At 42.1% G+C, this 20,694-nt stretch overlaps 1 protein-coding gene across 1 annotated transcript in view; it reads right to left on the bottom strand.

Annotated features, from left to right (window-relative positions):
- MTMR2 (myotubularin related protein 2) overlaps positions 1 to 20,694 on the bottom strand; it is a 64,817-nt gene that overhangs the window by 21,042 nt on the left and 23,081 nt on the right. Inside the window, exons 2-5 of the mRNA XM_059826726.1 lie at positions 20,221 to 20,326; positions 4,355 to 4,430; positions 1,020 to 1,114; positions 733 to 843 (exon numbers count right to left, since the gene is read on the bottom strand). Of these exons, the coding sequence (XP_059682709.1) occupies positions 733 to 843; positions 1,020 to 1,114; positions 4,355 to 4,400 (252 nt within the window). The 5' untranslated portion in view covers positions 4,401 to 4,430; positions 20,221 to 20,326. The remainder of the gene's footprint in view (positions 1 to 732; positions 844 to 1,019; positions 1,115 to 4,354; positions 4,431 to 20,220; positions 20,327 to 20,694) is intronic.

Consider the following 20,694-nt stretch of genomic DNA (forward strand, 5'->3'; position numbering starts at 1 on the left):
GGGGGCTCTGACAAGAGCTCTAAGCCGCCCGAGACCTACGAGGTTCAGAATCCAACTCTTCCCACATTGCCACCGAGGGAAGCAGAGGGGCCATGCCCTGGTGAACAGCGGAGGTGGGAATTTAGGACTGGAGACGGTGGCTTTATCTACTTTGTGGGTCTACAGTAAGTAGACACAAGAAAGTGAATTGTTAATTTTTATTGAAGTTTGCATTTCCAAAGATTCTAAGGGTTCTTGAGAGGCACATGTGAAATATCTACTGCCTTGAAAGAAATGAAAGAACAGACTCAAGGAGGACTGAAGGCTACCTGCCAGTCCCTCACCACAAAGCACAGCAGCAGGTGAACATAAGTGAATGATTTAGGGGCAAACGTGCCCCTTCCTCTCAAAATGCAAGTGAGTGAAAGGCATCCTGTACTCCACAATGACTGGAATCTTCCTGGGATAGCCTGGCAGGCAACCCTGAGAACTGTATTAGTGGGATGCAGGCCTAGGTTTCCACTACGAAGAAAAGACTTGACCCAGCACAAAGCCTGAATAAAGGTTTGGATCTCATCTCGAATAAGTGGAGCTGGAGAATCCTGAAAATTACTTTTAAAATCAGATGTTTTTTGAAGTGTATGAAGTCATACTGACTGAAATGTTTCGCAGAACTTCCTACAGCACTATAGATAAAACTTTTTAAAATATATGTTCCCCTTCCCCTATTGTAAAACACAGATAAAAGTTTACCTTGCATACAATCTCCAGCCCGTATGAATTCTCACCGCGACTGGAAGCACCTCCAATTTTCTCCACTCTGTTGATTACACCTAAAGATGCATCTAGGACAAAAGGAGGGTCCTGTAGACAGTTGAAATTTGTGAGTTTAAAAAGGGGAGGGGGAAAAATCCCCAGCTCCTGCTCCCTTAACACCTATATTCCCAAACATATAGCTATGATTCACATGATTACTCTCAAAGAACACCTAGGTCTAAATATTAAATAGCCAAAAAAAGCAGATGGTTTCAAAAGCTTACCCGTTCCATGCTTTTAAAATACAGTCTATAATTGGTAACAGTAAGGGTCCCTCTGATTGCTCCAGTGAAGGGGCAGATGTAAGTAACATCCTTAGCTTAAAAAAAGAAAAAAAAGTTGTTAATTTCATGGTTTATTTATGGGAGTAAAATTATGACAGCAACAGTATTTGGGGGCTCTATTTTTCAGATGATGGAATGAAAATCAGCTTAATCTGGGGTTCTTGCCTAGAGCTAACATGCAAGTTTCAGTTCTGTGGAGGAGGTAAGAGTTTAGGTATAAACTGAACTCCAGGAAAGTACCATCACCTAGAATCCTACATTTGCACAGAACTGCTACCTGTGTAAAAAAGCCAGTATTCAGCTGCAAACTGAGCAATGCATTGCCAGTAGCTGAGAACACCATGCATGAAGAGATGAGATGCATACATTTGAAGCTGGCAACAATCTGCATGAAAGCTAAGGATTGCCAGTAAGCTGGTTTGTGCCACCAAGGACAGGAGAAGGCAGTTGTTCTACATGTGGCTTTTAGGATGCTTGGGTCCTTCTGCACAGCCTGACATGCAGAGTCAGCCCTGGGATGAAGGCCCTCATGCTAAAAGCCAGTGTAACTACAGCAATTTCCAGCAGCCATGAATCTGTACAGCACCCAACTGCTGGTGATTTTAAGTCTGAAGTCAGTGATCAAGTTACTCTGCAACAGTTCAATTATTTTTGAGCCTGAGTGATGGTGACTCAAAACAGTCCCCTTCTTAAAGGGCCTCAAACACTTCTGACTTGTTCCAGCAAAAGGCAAGAGGTGCTGCTGGTTTTCCACAGCAAACACCTCCCCTAGCTGCCCTTCTGTTTTACATCAATTAAAAATGCCAACATTTAAGTTGTCCCCTCCCCCCGCCGCCACCCAGCAGTGACCCATCACGTCTTCTGCCACTGAAGCAGTTGGCAGGCTGTGCCGTGGCAATGGTTTACGCTATCACCGACAAGTAATGACACTGCTCAAACACACAGAGATCCCTTCAGAAGAAGACCCACTGACCAGAGCTGCCAGATCCATGAAAGAACCCCCCAGACCATCTTAATAACCTCAACCCTCTAAATCCTATGAGATCCATTTTACAAGGGCTGTGCGAAGTCGGGAGGACAGCTCGCCTCCCAACCAGGTGACAGCTACTATGCACAAGAGGTGTGAGGCTGCTGGGTGTCAGGATGGGGACCTGAATTTCTTCTGCCTTTATCCCATGAGATTTCGCCTGGAGGGAGGGAGGAAGAGACACTGCCTTACTCCAGGGCACTGGCAACTCATATAACTAAATCATCCTCACATCAGCTCTGCTTCTGCAAAGTCTTCACTGATTCTTGAGATTTGGATAGGGAGAAGGATCCTTAAAAAATGAGGAGTGACTAATTCAGAGCAAAATACACAGCACAGAATTTTTCGTTAAAAATACATAAAAAATATATATATACACATGAGCAATTTCATTATCTGTTTATTTATTTTAATGTACACACGTTTGTTGGAAGGAAAGTTAAGCACAAAATGCTTCTAGCCAGTTCTAATTAAAGCAAGTGTTTCATTATTGGCCAATTATTAATCACTTCTTTTCAAAGACTAGTTTGACAGAGTTTTGAAAGCAGACTCACGAAGCATAATAAAGGTGAGGGCAGCCTGCCTGGTTTTTCCACTAGAATTCCCATTATTCAAAATGTAATTTCAAAATGTTTTAAAACAAAACAATACAAAATCTATAATAAGAGAAGTGTGCATTTACATCTGAAAAGGAACAGGATTTCTGGGTGTAGAGGAAAGGTGCTAGAAAAATGTCTTCCAGGTAAGGAATGTCAGGCACCATCTCAAACACTGCCCTTGCCAGCTTGTAAGCCACATCTTTCACATTTGCATTTTATTAGCTTGGTTTCCTAAGGAAATAATTTTACTTAATTACACTGCCTATGTACACACATACCTACACACATGGCTTCTCTGACCTTAACCCTACCATGACTGTATGACTTTAGCAGTCTCTATCTGATAAATCTCCAAGGCATTAAGATCCTTCACTGTGAGAAGAGATACCAGGTATGAGAGAGGTTGTACTAGTGCTACTACCAAGGGAAAGTCTAATAAGCTCAGCCTTTAGTAGATATAAGAGAATCCATATGGGAGAAAGATACTGGAAACCAGGATTTATTAATTCCCCTGCTTTATGGAATTCCTGTCTTTTATAGGGCCAATCTTACCCTAGATTATTGGGTTGGCTGAAATAATTTTTTGTCCCCTCCCTGTAAAGTACAAAGAGAATTACATTTGCCTTCCTTGACACTTTTAAAAAGAAATAATTATTGCTGATGAATAATAAAGACTTCCTTTTTGCTACCTATAACTTCTTGCTGGACCCAGCAGCTGCTGTCTGGCCTACTCTGAAAGCCACCCAGTCTTACAGACTTACGTGGCTCATCACATCATTTGCAAACAGACAAAATACTGATAACTCTGATCTCTTAAACCATTCCCCAGGAACCCTTCAAGACATAGTCTTGCTGAGAAAGCTAACTGTGCCTGTGGAGTGAGTTAGATGTCAGTCTGTAGTACATGGCTGGAGTATGAATTCAGAGTCCTTAGGAAAGGAGTACAGAAAAGGACTGAGCATTGAGGTGGGATTTTTTTTTTGTTAAAAATAGTTTTGTTGGGTTTTTCTGCTGCTGTTGGGTGGGGTTTTTTGATAGGGTGTTGGGGTTTTTTTGGACTGAAGTTGCTTTCTTCCATATATTCTAAGAGGAAGGCAACATGTTAAACTGGTGAATGCAAAATCTTTCACAGAAAATTAATAAAGACGCTTACTCAAAATTTCAGGTTAGAGTGCATAAGCAAACCTGATGCATGTCAGAAAGCCTGGATAAAAAAAAAAAAAAGAAAAAAGACCCATCCCCATATCACAGCAAGTTCTGTGCAACAGCACTGTATCCTCTCCTGCAGTTTGTGATAGAAATTCGACACACAATTGTGCCACGTTAACCTGCAAAGTTACTCTGCGGTAAGCACTACTTGCAACAGTTGATCCACGTCCTGTCAGGAGGCAGCAAATGCAACGCTGTAAAACCTATCTCAACACTCATGCTAAGATATGTTGAATTGCCTTGTATTTGCTACATGCTAAGAGGAGACACATAGTTACCTTGGCTCATGTGATGTGCAGTAACTTCATTAATGAAACAACCTGATCATGATTCTCAAAACACCAGCAATTTGCTGTTGTTGGTCAATGACAGCCAAGATATTTTGCTCTATGGATATTCTATTTGGTCAGCAAACAATAAGGAATTTTCTCTTCACATACCCATGTCTTTAATGGTTTCTCCTGGTAGCAAAGGTGGTTCTTCCATTTCAGCCAATTTATTAGATTCCCTCAGGACCTAGGCAAAAGATAGAGGTAGAAAAAGAAATTCATTATGTTTTCATAAACCAAGAAGTTTATGCTTACCTGCAACGGGTCCACAATATCAAGGAAAACAAATATTCAAAGATCCTGAGGCACTGCCTAGTGTCTCAGCCTCTGAAAGGTCAACACAAAGCACGTGAAAGACCTCCACGCAATCCTTGAGCATACCAATGGGCCATGCACAAGTGTTTAAGCAAAGATGTCTGCGATGGACAAGCTGTTCGAAACAGGCTCTGTGCTTTGGCAGCACGCTTCCCAGGTGGCTGCCTTTTACACTCCAGCTTTCCCTTCCCCAACCCACCATCACATGTCAAACTCTCTGTCCACACAGTTATACTCAAAACCAAAGTGATTGGTTCCTTTCTCAGTTGAAGTGATCAATTGTTACCATGATGCTATAAACTATAAAATAGAGCAATTTCTAGTTTACACTGAGGAAAGTTAAAAGAGACACCTTGCCACACCACTGTCTTCAGTGAGGGTCTGACAACTGCAAAGATCCTGATTTGGCTCAGCAGTAGTGACTCGTTACAAAGGTTACATTTTGATAGGTATGTATAGGAGGTACAGTTTTGATTTTGTTTTGGCTGCCAAATGACCCCTCCTCCACTTTCCCTCGGGATAAAGTTATACCACAGGGCATTACTCTTCACAGATATGACTGCATTTACACATAGGTTTTCACACGAACAGCTACTATCACGAGCAGATGAACATTTTAGGAAAGCACGGCTGTAACTACGAAAGCATAACCTGGGGTCTAAACTTATGGTACGAACTAGGGGAGAGGAGCATATGTAAGCGACCAAGATTGAAGCTAAGTCTATGCACCTAAATGCAGACGGATTTAATCATGTTGCCCATGCCTCGAACCGGCCAAATGACCACAACCACAGCAGCACACCAGTTACTCAACCTAATAACAAAGACAGAGAACAGGTAAGCTAGTCCAGACTCTGCCTCATGCTGTAGTAATCACAAGATTTTGGGTTTAAAGTTGGCGTGCATCCCACCTGGTGGAGATAGGCAGAGAGATCTCCTGTCTGCTCACAGCTGAATGTGCAGACTTGCCTGAAATGCTTTCTTTCTTTTAATGCAAGGAAAGAGAAAGAATTGTTTTAATTTGATATCAGGAAATCCCTGCAAAGAAAATTCAAAGACATGGCCTAAAGTGGCACTCTAGAACCTGACACATCTGTGGTCAACTTTCATGTAGGATGAAGCCAGAGAGAGCGCCTCAGGGAAGAAAAATTCTCTGAACTATGCAAAAAAATGAAAACAAAAAACAAAGAAACCTCATGCCACAATAAAAGCACGTTCCAGCATTTTCACACAACAGATTGATGTATAGATGAAAAGATTAACAAGATCAAAGCCTTCTTAAGAACAAGATGTACATTTTAAAAAAATGCATTCAAAAGGCCTTTTAATAAAAAAATAATAATAAAAGCAAGCACAGTCCTGGCTTCCTAACAGGAACCTCACAACTCTACCCACTTAGGCCAGCTCTTACCAGGGAGGCTGCCAGAGCAGCCGGACTGGCGTCTACAGGATGGGTAAAGGGAGGTCACCATTGACAGAGCTCACACTGGCAGCACTCAACTTGCAGGAAAGCTTCTCCTCCCCCACGTCAGCAATACCAGTAAAAACAAGGCTTTGCTGGAATAACTAGCAGAAGTCTATGCTGAGGACTTCTTGTCAGCACAGCTGTGTTGGCCGAAGATCACACATTCCATCAAAGCCCTGACTGACAGCCTCCCTGACAAAAGCCTGTGATGTAGATCTGCTCTCAACTCCTGTGTGTCGATTTCTGCACTTGAGTAACAGCCTTGAAATTAGCAGGATAATACGTGGATTATGCCAAATGAGCCAGAGGCTTCTGGCTAATTAGTCCGTAAGTGGTGGTCATCTTTGTGGACTTTTATCTTGGAAGGACATTAGTAAAAATACGTTTTGCATTGAAGACACGATCACAACTTCTTTGAGAAGGTCCGTACCCCAAACAGGCAGCAGCTGCTGTTAGGATCACTTTAGTGAACAGCTGGACTCACTGCTCTCCTGCAGATGTCAGCAGGAACAAGTCCAGCAGTAAACATTTGGAGGACTGGGCTATATCTTAAGCCAAAACAAATATGAGGTAAGATACATAGAAAGCATTTGGTATGACAAACAGCTGCCATGATCACTAGGTGGGCAGTGCTCAGGTGGGTTTTAAACACTGTACTGCAGATGGGGGAGAGAAGGAGGGAAGAAGCAAACAGTACAAAAGACAAAGACCTCCATGTCAACCCCATTCTGTTAAAGACAAGGTTGAAAGCTTTTTCGGTTTAAAAACTGGCTTTTCCAAGTCTAACAAAATCCATCTGCTCGCTCACACTGCCTGAAATGTGGAGTCCCCAGGGTCAGAGGAAAGAATTAGCCATCCAAAGCTGCACTCACTTCAAAAGAGGGCAGTGGATGGATGGCCTCCTGGAAACACAGCACTTCAAGGTCAACAGCTTCTACCCCATTGCCTTCCCCCCCCCTTCTTTTTTTCTTTCTTTTCTTTGTACAGAGTTGAGGACTAAACTGTCGTTTTCCCCATCCCCCAACTGACCTCAGCCACACAACCTACCTCAGGTAACACAGCACCAACTGCCTTCACGATGATTTCAAAGTCGACACAAGCACATCACCCCTGGGTAACGGTCACCCTTCCCAAAAGGCCGAGACACACGTGGTCAGGACAAACACTTCTCCGGTGTGCTGGTCTTTGCAGCATCCACCCAGCTCTAGACCTTGAATGAGCCTCCTAGTTGGAACGTGAACACTTGAAACCCGTCCTGGCAGGAACCGAGAAATGAACAGTAGGCATTTTCCTGAAATCCACCTCCATCAACAGCTCCTTAAAATTGATTCGGGGAAATGCAATCTGTGTGCAGCTGACAATGCAGGCAGCAGGCACAGAAGACATCTGGGGCAGCACTGAAGGACAGGGGGTGGCAGGAGGGTGGAAAACTGAGTAGATAAACAAAGAGGAGGTTTGGAAACAGATCGGGGGGAAGAATGGGATGGGACAATGCACGTGGAGCTCTGGGAGGACACTAACACCATAGGTGGACCCTCTGCCCCCTATATGACTAAGATGATGACATGAAAAGCCCCTCCATCTTACTGCCATCCTCCCTTTCCCGCCCCAAATCCAAAAGTGGTTCATTAAACCACCAGAAAAACCTTTTTTTGTACATTAGCCTATTTTCAAGACTCTAAAAATAACACTTCTGGGCCCAGATTTAGCCCTCTGCAAATCTTGCAAAACAAAATTAAGATCTCCAGTGAGGCAAGGAAACAGGTAGGGGAGCCAGGGACACGACTGCAGCAGTCCGGCTGCAGGAGAGTGACGGCGAGCTACTGATGCATTAATGCTACTGAGGCAGGTAGGTACCATACGCATCTGTAACTGAAATGTTCCACCTCTGTGTGCCTCAGGTTTTTAAATTGTTCAGTGGGAACAAAAACAAAGAGAGTTTTGAGATCTGCAATGAAGGTCGCAGACAGAGCTGGGCAGAATCAGCATTACTTAGGAATAGGACCACGCTGACATAAAGCCACACACTGGCCGTATCTGTCACAAACATCGCTAAGATGGTTTCTGTAAGAAACATACCACCACCAAAAATTGGTAGACTGCTTTGCCTTGCCTCTAAGCCAAACAAGGTCTTCATTATCTTCTCCCCACAAAAACGTTATGCTTGGTAACTGAATCTCCAGGGGAATGAAGAATTCAGTTACACACCAGAATAACCTTTATTCCTGTCTTCTTTTACTGAGTAACATAATCTACCCATTCCACCCATGAGCAGCGATCCATCTAGATAAAACAGTTCTCTGGGATGCTGAGCATAGGAGTACTTTAGCACCTAAACACAAGTCCTGCCTCAGCTCAGAGAGGGTGTGAGGACTTCATGCCACCACCTACCTTTGTTCTCCGCTCAAGCAGCGACCTGGCAGAACAAACCCACACTTGCTACACCTAACAACTGCTTCTCTTACTCCAGGATCCCGCCTTGTGCTAGCTCCAGCCCACTTACCATGGCTGAAGATGCAGAGCTCTCTCATGCCCTCCCACCTATAGCACCCAAGGCAGGAAAACCCCAATGCTGTATTGTTGACACAACCTCCAGATCTCAGCAAGAAAGTGATCACCCCCTTTGCTTGCATGCCTGGGGTCAGGGAAAGAGGTTTAGATCCTGCTAAAAAGGTAAGACTGTTCCCTGCCTCATCCCTTACGTCTTCATACTGCGATTCAGGATACTGCAGTTCTTCCAAGTGTCTCCAACCACATGTTTACACTGCCTCCCAACACAGCAGCCAGCATGCTGCTCCAAAAAATCCCTCTCCTGACTGATGTCCCTGCACAACTCATGCACGCAGCTCGTCCTGAGTGGCTACAGCCAGCTCAGGGCAGTACAAAGATACGTTGCACCGCAGCTCCTAACTACAGGGTCTCAGAGGCCTGCACATCACTGAATGCTACTCCAGAAAGACCCGAGAGGGTGCATGAAACTATATTCAGGGTTTGCTTTTGCCTGTGAACAAAACAACTGATATGTTTTCCTCTTGTATTGCCTGAAAGGCATTTGCCTACCAGCGGAGCTGCACAGCCACAATGCCAACACACATCCTGCGCTGGCTGAGGCCGAGTCAGGATTGCCTCCTCCTACCCAATCTGCCAGCATTGTAATTGCTCCCATGTCTAGTTCAGTCAAGATGCCTGGGTTAGCTTAATGGCTTTTTTAATCGTTATTTTCCATAACCTGGATCATTTTGCCAGGACTGGCTTGGGGCATGACTACACGAGCAACTCAAGGAGTGTAAACCCAGGGCGAGGGAGGGAGAGCAGCCGGACTGACTAGGGACAGTAACTTTGTTCCTGGACACTGACAGCTGCAGCACAAGCCTCCAGGTTACAAAGATGCACGAAGAGAGCACCTGAGGTCCCTCCCAGCCATCTTCCAGTTATTCTCTTCTACTCTTTCTCCTAAATATTTGAGTCCTGAAACCCACAGACAAAGGTCAGGTTTTTTTGGCTTCATGCAACTTAAGGGGAGACTACAGGTTTGCGTTACCAAATTGCTGTGTAACAGTTTTCCCAAGTCCACATAGATTCTTCTATCCTGAATCACAATCAGAATGAACAAAAAGTATTTTTTTTGGTTTAGCAAAACTAAAATGTACCCTTTTTGTGACACCACCCCCCCCCCCCCCAAGTTAATCTCTCCTTGGTAACCTCCTACACACTCCAAATCATTTTGTGCATTTTGAACAGATTTGTTATGCATAAAGCCACATCACTGGTGCAACATGTCCGACCCGACACCATGACCACCTTGCTCTTGCATTATTTCTTTCCCCAAAACCGTATCTGACCTGTCCATTCAAAAGATGGGCTCTTCAGGCTCGGAGTTACTTTTGTACCGGCTACACACAGTCCTCTTCTGTGCTTCCTACAGCAGGAAGCTGATCTCTTAACCGGTGCCTTTGACATAAACATATATAACCTGTCTGTACGTACAAACATTATACACACACAAAAAATCCCTTTGCATCTGTAGCCCCTAAACTCACAGGTTTGGCATGTCTAGCTCCTGAGCATGCACTGGTCAGCAGCAACAGGCAGGATATACACTGCAGGGACAAGAATGTGCATGTTGTACGTGTGCAAAAATAAACACATAGAATTAGTAGATTTTAAAAACATGTAGCTTTCAATTTATGGGTGAAATATGGATTTGAAACTCAACAGCCAAGTGAAAGGTTTTATCTCCTACAGGAAACTATTTGTCTGATACTTCTCATTTTAATGGACTACCAAGGAATATTCTGCTTGTAGTTAACATACCTAAATTTTCCTCTCCTCCCTGCCTTTTTTTTTTCAAATGTCTTTCTCTCAAGGGCTGGCACATGATTAAATGCCCTCCTGAATCAGCACTCTTGCCACTCTGCAGGCAGGGTAGTCACTAAACTGCAGGAATATCCATTTCATCTGAAACTGGAGATCCACATCGGAGCTAGACACCCTAGGCGCTCCGTTCACTCAGTGGAAAGCAGAAGACCTAAGAGATTCACCTTTAGGATGAGTGCCTTTCTTCCCACCGAAGGCTGAGAACTAGGGTAACTCACTCCGATGCAGATCTGGTAGGGCGAATCTCATCTCTGGTGCTTCACTGCAGCCAGTGCAGCTGAGCCCAATCTCCTGGACATCCCGATGTGACTGAGTAGTCACAACCTGTACTTTGTAGAGAGGTTCAAACTTACTCTTGTGCAGAGAGGCAGCAGGAGATGAACCAAGCGAGATAAAAAAATTGCATGAACTTCATTAAAACAGGCATGACTCCAAAGCTTGCAGGATAGGTCTTATTAGCTGAGTTACCAGAGACAGCTTTTGGGTCAGAGCTGGCTCCTTTCTGCTGTCTCAGAGAACCACATGAGGGAAGTGAGCCTTTCTGCAAAGACTTAGCCATAGGATTATTATTACATACTTTTTTTTTAATTTCTTTTCTTTGTAAATCAAGAGCAAAACATATACACTTACATAACCAATGTTTTTCTCCTTTCAAATGCCTTTTGGTGGTCTCAGACCATGTTCACCTATTCCTTCCCCTGAATTACCCTCCCACTCCATCCGTTTTATGGCTGTTGCCATAAAAGTCAATCAACAAAGGGCAGTGCCACTATGGCAGGTGTATCAAGATTTATCATTACCCCAATAATGGTGTAAAAACCTCTGAAACAAAGCAGATACAGAAGCTCTTTCCATTCACCTCAGAAAGAAAAACCAAAAAACACAGAGGTCTAATTCTGTCCAGCTGACATTGACAGAAGCTGCAGAACTGACACAAATACGTGCAGAACCAAGACCCATATGCTTATTTAGGATAATTTTTCATAGGTGCATTGGTTTCTTTTCTAAATGAAACATTTCTTACAACAGGAAAAAGGGCACATTTTTTCTAGCAGTTTGCTGCTTAGATGCTTTTGTCTTCTCAATGCTCAATTAGAAGGACCACAAAACAGTAGCCGCGCTTACTTGACAAATCCTCCTGTAGACTGCAAACAGTGTACTACTTTGGAGCTGCCATTTAAGGCTATTTCAAGTGTACTTTGAGAAGATTTATGTGCTATGTATTGTACTAGACACGTAATAAAACATAAATCGAGCCAGTAAATGGACTTTGTTGATTATTTTTGAATCATTAACAATACCACAGCAAAATGACTACGGGAAAGAACAGCAGCATCTCCGCATGACTGAGGCACGGGGACTTTTCTGAGCATTATGACCAGATGGGTTGAAAAACTGTGTCAGAGACATTCAGACCAGCAAGATATTAATTGCAGGGGAATGCTTTATGTCTTATTCTTTTGGGATATTGTAAGTTCAAAGGGGAAAAGACAAAATACCATGGACACATGGATCATTTCAGAATAGTACACAGAGAATCAAATATACTGTGCAAAGACCACATCAAGCCCATTCAGCTCCTAAGAGAGCACTCAGCCAAAACAGGCTTCCTAGCTTGGTTAAAAAACAACACAAGAGGCATTTATGTTATCAATAAAATGTTCTGACAACAGACCATCTATTACACTACTCTAAAGACAATAATCACATACAATGTACACTGCAACTGCCTTTTAACTATGCTTTCCTAGCCTCAAAACAAATCACAAACTATGGTCTCTACCTACTGTGTATATTCTGAGGAAGTATAAACAGGCTGGAGAAATCACTTGCTTACTTACCACTGTCTTGAAAATCTTTGCAAAGAAGCTGAAGATTAGTGTATTTAAAAAAAAAAAAAGTAAGACAGTCACCGGGGTAATATAAAGGGACTCCTCTGGAGGAGGAAGTAGCCACCATGCAGTATTTCCCTGGGGTTTTCTGCTTTGTTTTTTCCACTGTGTACTTCTCCACTCGGACCCGAGTGTCCAGTGATGAAGGACAGCCTCTCAGGGCTGCTGAATCTCCTGGGCCCTCGCTGCACAAGTACAAGGCAAGGCTTAGAAGCTCAAAGGAACACATTGTTGAGGGCCACTCATTCAACCACGGCTGGCTTGTCTCTTCAAGTTTGTATGGCTTGGTGCCTCAAGACAATTCTCTCATTAGGCTCCGACAGAAAGTCGTCATTGAATCAACACAGCAACGCTCCCTGGCACACAAGGTTGCAGATATTATCTATTCAAACAAGTCCAACATTTTTTAATACAGAACCTTCTTCAGTGCCGAGGGTTCCACGTATGTCTCTAACGACAGCGGCTCTCTTCTCCAGTGGCTGCTCAAAAACTTTGTACAGCACGTTAGCCTGACTCTATCCTTTCTTTATTTTCACTGTATTTTGTTTAGCAAACAACTTATACAGGAAAATAGATTAAAATTTTCAAGGAAAGCATTGAACTAGTTCAGTGAAGTTCATCTCATCAGTCTTAAGCAACAGAAAAACACTCTGACCAAAGAGAGAGTTTTAAATTCTACCAACTAAAATAAGTCACAGGAAAGTGTCTCTGTTGGCAAGAATTTAACTCTGGAGTTTAGTGATATGTAAGATAAGGATTCAAGATACAAGCGATTACAATGAGTAAACAGTCCTACGGAGGGGAATGAAGATGTTTCATTCAGTACAAAAACATCTACGGAAAATCAAATCTTGGCAGGTACTACGTGCACTCACAAATCTACGTGCTCCTTTTAAATCCCATGCTTGTTCATTCCTGCCCGATTTGTGCTTCAATCTACAAAACTATAATGGGGGGGTGGGGAGTGGGGGGAAAAAGCCACCTCTTACCCAGTTGTACTCAGCAAAAGGAGAATTCTTGCACTTTGTAGCTAGGAGAAATACGGCAGTCGATTAGGAAGAGCTGAAAATATTTTTGAGGAACATCTGAAGGCCATTTGCTTATTCTCCTTAGTTTTCCATTCCTAATAGATGACAATCATAAACGCTTCCAGAGATTTCCTTCACTGTGCATTACTTCATATTCAAACATTCAGGTACTTCTATGTAAGAAAAATTAGCAATGCTTGCTGTCTTTGCTCTCTTCTAACTACATGAGCACTCAGGGAGTATTACTTCCATGTAAAGGAGACAGAAAACTGACTGCTCTGGCTTTTCCCCCATCTAATTTGCATGAAATCAATATTTTGCAACCCAGAGTTTGGCTACTCTGTGTTTTTGTTTCCTTGAAAGGGGGAGGTGCAGAAAAAGACTTACTGGGGAGAGGTGCAGGGAGAGGACCAAGATTTTCCATCTCTCAGGACAGTTTAAAAAGAAAAAGATTGTAATTCTCATGAGATATATAGCATTTACACTCCTCAGTCCTAGAAAAACATGGCAACAGCAGAGGCTGAATTCCAGTCACTCACAGGGCTGTCCTGGAATGACCATGTTTATGGACAAGAGCATCATTCATTCTCCAGAACCAGTCCTTTGTGCATTTGTTCATAGACAGCTTAATGCTCCAAAGAAGAAAGTAAAACCGTTTCCCACAGACACACACACACAACTCATAGAGCCAAAATCAGAATTTCAAGATAGTTAAAATATTTTTCCCCATAAGATTTTCCTACTTTTTCTCTGCTGCTCTTGAAGTATCTCTGCTTGATACCTTTGACAACGTAAAGCATTACCCATTCTTGGATTTGGCCTTGATTCAGCCTTGGGTGCAAAGGGACCCGTGGAAACACTATACACAGACCAGGTAAGGACTACTGCTGCCTGCATAGCTTCTATTCCTGTACACCCACAAAAACGTGGGGTGCATCTCCATGTGGGAATATGACTGAGCCCAAAGTGATGACACAGAGAAACACATACAGTCAAGTCTTCACACAGTGACAGTAAAAAGATGAATTGTTTATTTAATTTCACTGCTGTATCACCAGTTCACATCTAGCCAAGTCTTTTGTGACCACAGGTCAATTAACTTCACCATTTGGTGGCTTGTGCAATATGGTCTGTAATTTAATAGCAGCCACAGTCCAGTGCACTGGGAAGGAAAGCTCACATCACAGAAGACATCTTTGCATTTGCTATGAACTAGTCGTCTTACGAGCAGTCCCATGCAAAGAGTCAAGGGCCAGTCTGAAACAGGAATACTTATCCCCCTACATCGCTAAGCGAGGATGGAGCTGACTGGTAGGGCAGAGAGTCTTCAGCTACCCTGGAGTTGCTTAGGCAGAGGTTTTTTCATTATTTAGTGCTTCAAAATAGCATCACTCACTAACCAAAAAGTCCCTTAAAAGCAAAAGTAAAAACATTGCTTAAATGAGTGGTTAAAGTTTAAAAAGTTATGCCACTCTCTAAACCCAGCTCTTGTTGAACATGTGTTACACATAACCGAAGCCTGACACACTTCCTGCGTTGGCAAGGAGATAGCAATGGAAAAGCTCACTGAGGCTAGTTTTAGTGATTTACAGCAAAGGGGAGGGTGGGGGGGCGGGGAAATCACATCTTTCTTCAACATGTTTTTATACTATCAATATACATGTTCTACATAAAACTAGTCTAAGCCACTTTGCACTAAAGCTAGAATAAAGTAACACAAAGGTGGGAAAGTCAGTGACTGGCATTTCAGTTAATCCTGCCCAACATTACCTGAGGGACAGGATTTACCTCAATTTTAGAGGTCTACGTCTGGAGAAACTACCCTGAACTCTCTTCACAGTCAAGAGGAGAAACACAGTAGGTTTTCAAATGAGACAAAACCACATCTTTACTGGAGCACAGCTAAAGCTGCGATCCACTCTGAGAAATCAGTTGCTGCCCCTCAAATAATGTTCACAACATCCTGCAGCAAGGACTTATCTAGCTCAGCTACATGACTTTCTCACCTAGCGTGGGCATTTCCTTAAAGCAGAGATAAATCAGATCATAAATGATCTATTTCTTTCCATCGACTACAAATGAATTGTGCTTGGCTAGCTTGAATGCATTTGCTCAAGCAGACAGCACCCATTTACTGTCTTGGAAGGAGAAGGCTCCTTCACATACCTTTTGTCATGCATCAGTTATGTATCTTACAAAATAAACCACATGGGCTTGTCCACAGTCTCCAACCATACACACAATGAATAACAAATTAAGGTTACGCAAGCAACTCTGTTTCTTTCCTTTTCTAACCTTCGAGTCCACTGATTCCTCATATATTAAAGGAGAAAATTATTATGGAGGGAGCAAACAATCATGGAAGATGTGACACATGCTCATAGAGTATTTTGCTGGAACTCAGAGGAGTATCAGGAATTGTGGATCTTACTGTTGACCTCAAATGGGAGAATGGTTTAATGTTCACAAACAGCAATGCCAAGAACAGATTTGTATCACTGTTTCTGAAAGCTGCACAACTACACAGGTGATGAATGGGTCTGTTGTACTGGTTTCCTCTGGTTTCTAGTCCACAGAATGGACTAGAAGCAGGAAGCAACATAAGAAAGCCAACACAAGTTTCCATCCTCTGGGTCAGGTTTTCACTGTATACAATCCAAAACCAAACACAACGAACCTTAACAAGTTTTCAGGCAAAGGTACTGTTCTTAAAGGAAGTGGCAGCAGGCTCTGCTGACCATATCCACTGCTTCCCAACTGGAGATGAAAGGGATCCAACCCTCTTATGACAGCTACTCCAAAGCTCTGAATGCAGTAAACTTCAGGCATTATCCCATAAATCAACAGGTAACTGAAAATGAAAATCTCCACTGATAAAAAGCCAGAGCATTAGCAAGAAGACTTAAGAGAAGTACCATAAACTGCACAGACATATATGCCCAAAGGCACAGGAGAAAATACCACCTATAGGACTTAGGAGCAAGTATCTCACTGTACTTTAATGACAAGCAAGTTCCCCAATCTGTAAGAGATCTTTATGTACCTCAGTCCCTTTGGCAATGTTGGCTCTAAGGTGTTTTTAACTTCTCATCCCAAATTACAAAGTATCTATGAACTTCCAGCTCATTTTCACTTCCAACTACTTCCATTCAATTCTGTTCTTGCCTGATCTACAACTTATGTTAAAACATATGGCAGTGTATTTGCTAAAAATTCCCTCAAAAAGTGCATTCCCTAAATCAATTCTAAACAGCTTCAGATTTGAGATCAGGAAGGGGGTGGAAGGGAGAACCTAATAGAGCTTTGTTGTTTTTCTGTTGGGGTTTGGGGTTTTTTCCTTCTTTTTTTTTTTTCCCCCTATGAAGCTAACTGAGGAAGCCAAAAGTTAGTTAGAGTTTGTTTATGAAGTGAAAATTCTATAAATTGTAGTGGAAAGGCAATTTAATCTTAGCTTCAGATATTTAAATGCTCAATATACATTTTAAAAAAACTTCATAAAGGTTATTATTAAATACTTTGGAGAAAGATTTAGGAAAATTACTGCACATGCATTCAGTAGGAATCCCCAGTGGTTGTCTCATTTGCCTCATTACACACATGTGCACACACACAGAGTGTTAATTGCACTCCAAAAGAAAAGTGCAGGCACAGACTGCAAGAAATTATGTGGGTCCTTCCCCTGGTTCCCTCCTCCTGATGGACGCCTACAATTCTTCCAAAAATTCCCCACAGAAAAAGAGGGTGCTAATTGTAGCTATCACAAAGTGTTTTTCCATCGTCACAGAATTTAAATTCCTAAATTGGAGTCAATGCACACTCAGAGGCAGAGACCAAGTAGAAGTAGGAGTGATGATGGATCCACGTAGCAATTCATTCTAGCAGGGAAAACTTAATACACATCAAGAGCATAAGCCCGTAATTGGCAGATCCACTTCAAAATCTCGCAAAGCTTATTTTCAACCTCTTAAAGCTAACTGATGCAACACCTTCCCGTGAGAACACCATGTAGCCCAGGCACTTGTCTCCCATACCACAGAGTTACCACAAAATGCATTAGTTCCCACTTCAGGGCTTATTCTTTTACATTTTTCCAGGAACAATGTGGAACTTCTTTTTGTCCTCAGAAGTAATAAGGTGCTTAGCTCAAATCTCAGTACCTGTTAAGACTTGGGAGTTCGTGCTGTCTAGTGCCAATCAAAGCTGCACAAGATGCTCAGGTGTGTAAGGAAAGGGCTAGAACAGAGAACATGCTCATGCCACTCTATCAGTTAATGGTATGACCTCACCTTCAATATCAAAGGCAAGGCCACATCTCAGAAAGATCAAAGAAAATCAGAACCTTGAAAAATCTCTCACAGAACTGACTTTTAAAAAAACTTGCAGAACTGTCACGACAGAGATGTTAATTCAGAGAAAATTGGACAAAGAATGATAAGCCCAGAGAGAGGATGTCTGTTCTCCTCAACTCAAGACCTAAAAGAAATCGGTGTTAGCTGATCACTATTCATAATAAATCTTCCATTTAGGAGCTAGCACTAGGCTCCAAGAGCAAGCCTGGGGAGCAAACAGTAACACATTATCACTGACAGTGATTGATTTAAGGACAGGTTGTGGGATTGCAGTTGCACTGTCAATACCAACACAAGAGGCTGTCCACAGGTAGAGGACAGATCTTCATACACCTCCCAGGCTTGTTCTCCAGCATCAAACACTCTCAGGAATGAAAAGAGAAATGGTTAATGCATGAATTCCTCTAGGAGAGATAAAGTCAACCTGTACCAGTGGAAACTGCCCCTTTCTCTCTATAGCGTAACACAAGTAGGACCATGGGAATACATTTTCTCCAGGTCTGCTTACCATTGACAAGTAGTCACTCAAGTGTAAAGGCAAGAAGCAGCTTTATACCTACACACAACTGCATCGCAGGCACTCACACCACTTCTGCAAGAGCAAGCTTTAGGTGAAGCACAGGAGGCTTATGCTGAATTCAGGCCCCACAGAGCTAATGCAGGTTAAGAGCATTTTGCCAGCAGAGGCATGTGCTCACACTTGGCCTGCGGTGCCTTTATTCTAAATAAGTAATTCTCTGCTTTACCATCTCTCCTTAAATACTATTCTAAAATGAAAGGGGAGCAGCACTTGTTCCAACCATGGCAGAACTTTAGCTTGCTTAGAAATTTAAAAAAAAAAAAAAAAAAGAGGGCAGGCTGTGAAGAAATCACTCTGCAAATTACAGGAACTGCAGCACAGCAAAGTATGGGCTTCTAATGGCCTCCAGCAAACAATACACATGCATCTTCTGCCTGAAAAATCTATCATGCAGCTAAGTGAACAGTCCTCTGCGGACATTGTTTTTGATTGCTAGTGGGTACAGAGGCCCTATTGGATGGGGAACCAGACAAGCCCAGGAGAGCTGGAATCACTGCCCAGACAACTTACAATTCATACAGATAAGGTGACAAAAGGGGGGAAAGAGTCACAAGATGCAATCAGGGTTACAAGGAAAACATGCTGAGCCAACTTAACCACCAGGAAGGAAAGACAACCTCAATTCTAGAGAAGAAATGTTGCTTTGTTCACTACTTCTAAAGGTAATCCCCAAGCGTCACAAAAACTGTGAAAAGGCAGTTAAGTTGTACATCAAAACTAGACAAAGAAACCCACTTATGCAAACTTCAGTAAATATAATTAAATAAGAAAATAAAATAAGTTTGTGTAAATTTTTTTTATAATATTATACAAACAGTTACAGCTGTAGGAGTATTTGCAATCTTATGTATATTCGTATCAATGAATCACTCAGCCTAAAAACTATGTTTTCTGTATGTGGGACTAACTGAACACCCCAACTTTACAGGGGAAAAACTTCAGACATATTACAAACTTCTTTAACCAGGCATGTTCCAAAGATTACTTTTGTATCCATAGGTAAAAGGTGTAAACTATCATTAGATTACACATAAACTACTGATTAATTTTCAAATCTTAGCTTATATATTGACTAATAAGCTGCCTTTAGAAAGAAACATTCATGTTGTTGCCACTTATGAACTTTCTGTTATTAATTATGGACTACTGAGACAACACTCACAGGACAAAAAAATTATCATGGCTGTCAAAGGAATTAGTTTTGCATTTAGCATTTTTTATGCAATTTTACTGTGTTTAGATTTTACAAAGATGCTCAACCAACGCTGAAAAATGCTAAAGGTCGTTACTAGAATGTACCAATACCAACAGTTTCATACTCAGGGATGTTTTTTTAAAGCGAAGGTGTATCAGCAAACACCTTGGTTTCATAAGAGGAATGTACAGATAGCTTTCAAAACTCCCATGACACTGAACTAGAACTTTGAATTTATAATTAACTAATCTAATAACAGACTTAAGAGAGTCTTGTTTGGACCTTTTTATGTCAGAGCAATTTCTTGTAACAGAAGATTATTTTTATCAGCTTGGAGATGGCAATCTTTCTCTGAAAGAGGATACTTCCAAGGACTCAGTGTTTACAAACAAGCAGGAGTTCTCAAGAGAGAACAGCTCTTATATCTACACACAACAGAAAAAATGGATATACAACTGGCAGGTTGAGGATTTCACTTACTTAAAGCACTTAAAAGAAAATGGAGTTCCTTTGAAAATTTATCTCCAAGTGTGCATTGCAGAGTCAACTTTTTGAAGATTAAACAACTTTAGAAAGAAGGAAACAATATAGCAGAGATTAAACTTCAATTTCACCTGTTTGACTTTGGGTCCTTTCATGCTTTGGCTACATAAAATTTGGCATTAACCCGAAAGCTGACATCATTTTACCATAATCAAACTCACAGGAGCAAGAAATGTCCTCTGAAGGAGGCCACTATATATATATATTTCTTTTTTAAGACAAAACATACATACCCTTAAATCTGGAGAGAAGTTGTCTGCCGAGGTGGAGACCGAATCAGATGATAGAGCGGAAACAGATTTGGTGTGAGCAGAATGGTCCGAGTGAGAAGTGGAAGCGCTGTAAAGAGAAACACCACAGTGTATCAAAACCGTGCTCAAGACTGCTCGAAAAGCCATCAAGTATGGCCACTCACTTAGAGTCGTATCAGGCATTTTTCACTATTTCCACCCTTTCCATTCTCAGTTACTCAACCCTCAGCTGTGGTTTAAGAGAAATTGTTTTATTCGCCGTTGCCACGGATTACCAAAGTGCACACAATTCATTACCAAATCTCAGCTCAGACTGAGCCAACATTATCATGATCGCACACTTGATCAAATCCTAAATCACAGAAACTAAGGGCCTCCATTTCAGGCTTTCACATGGGAGATATTAGTGTGCTGCCAGGGGATGAAAACAGACAGACTCCTGAACGCACGCCAGCA

This window comes from Gavia stellata, chromosome 1 (genome assembly GCF_030936135.1).
Source record: "Gavia stellata isolate bGavSte3 chromosome 1, bGavSte3.hap2, whole genome shotgun sequence".
Classification (NCBI taxonomy): Eukaryota; Metazoa; Chordata; class Aves; order Gaviiformes; family Gaviidae; genus Gavia; species Gavia stellata.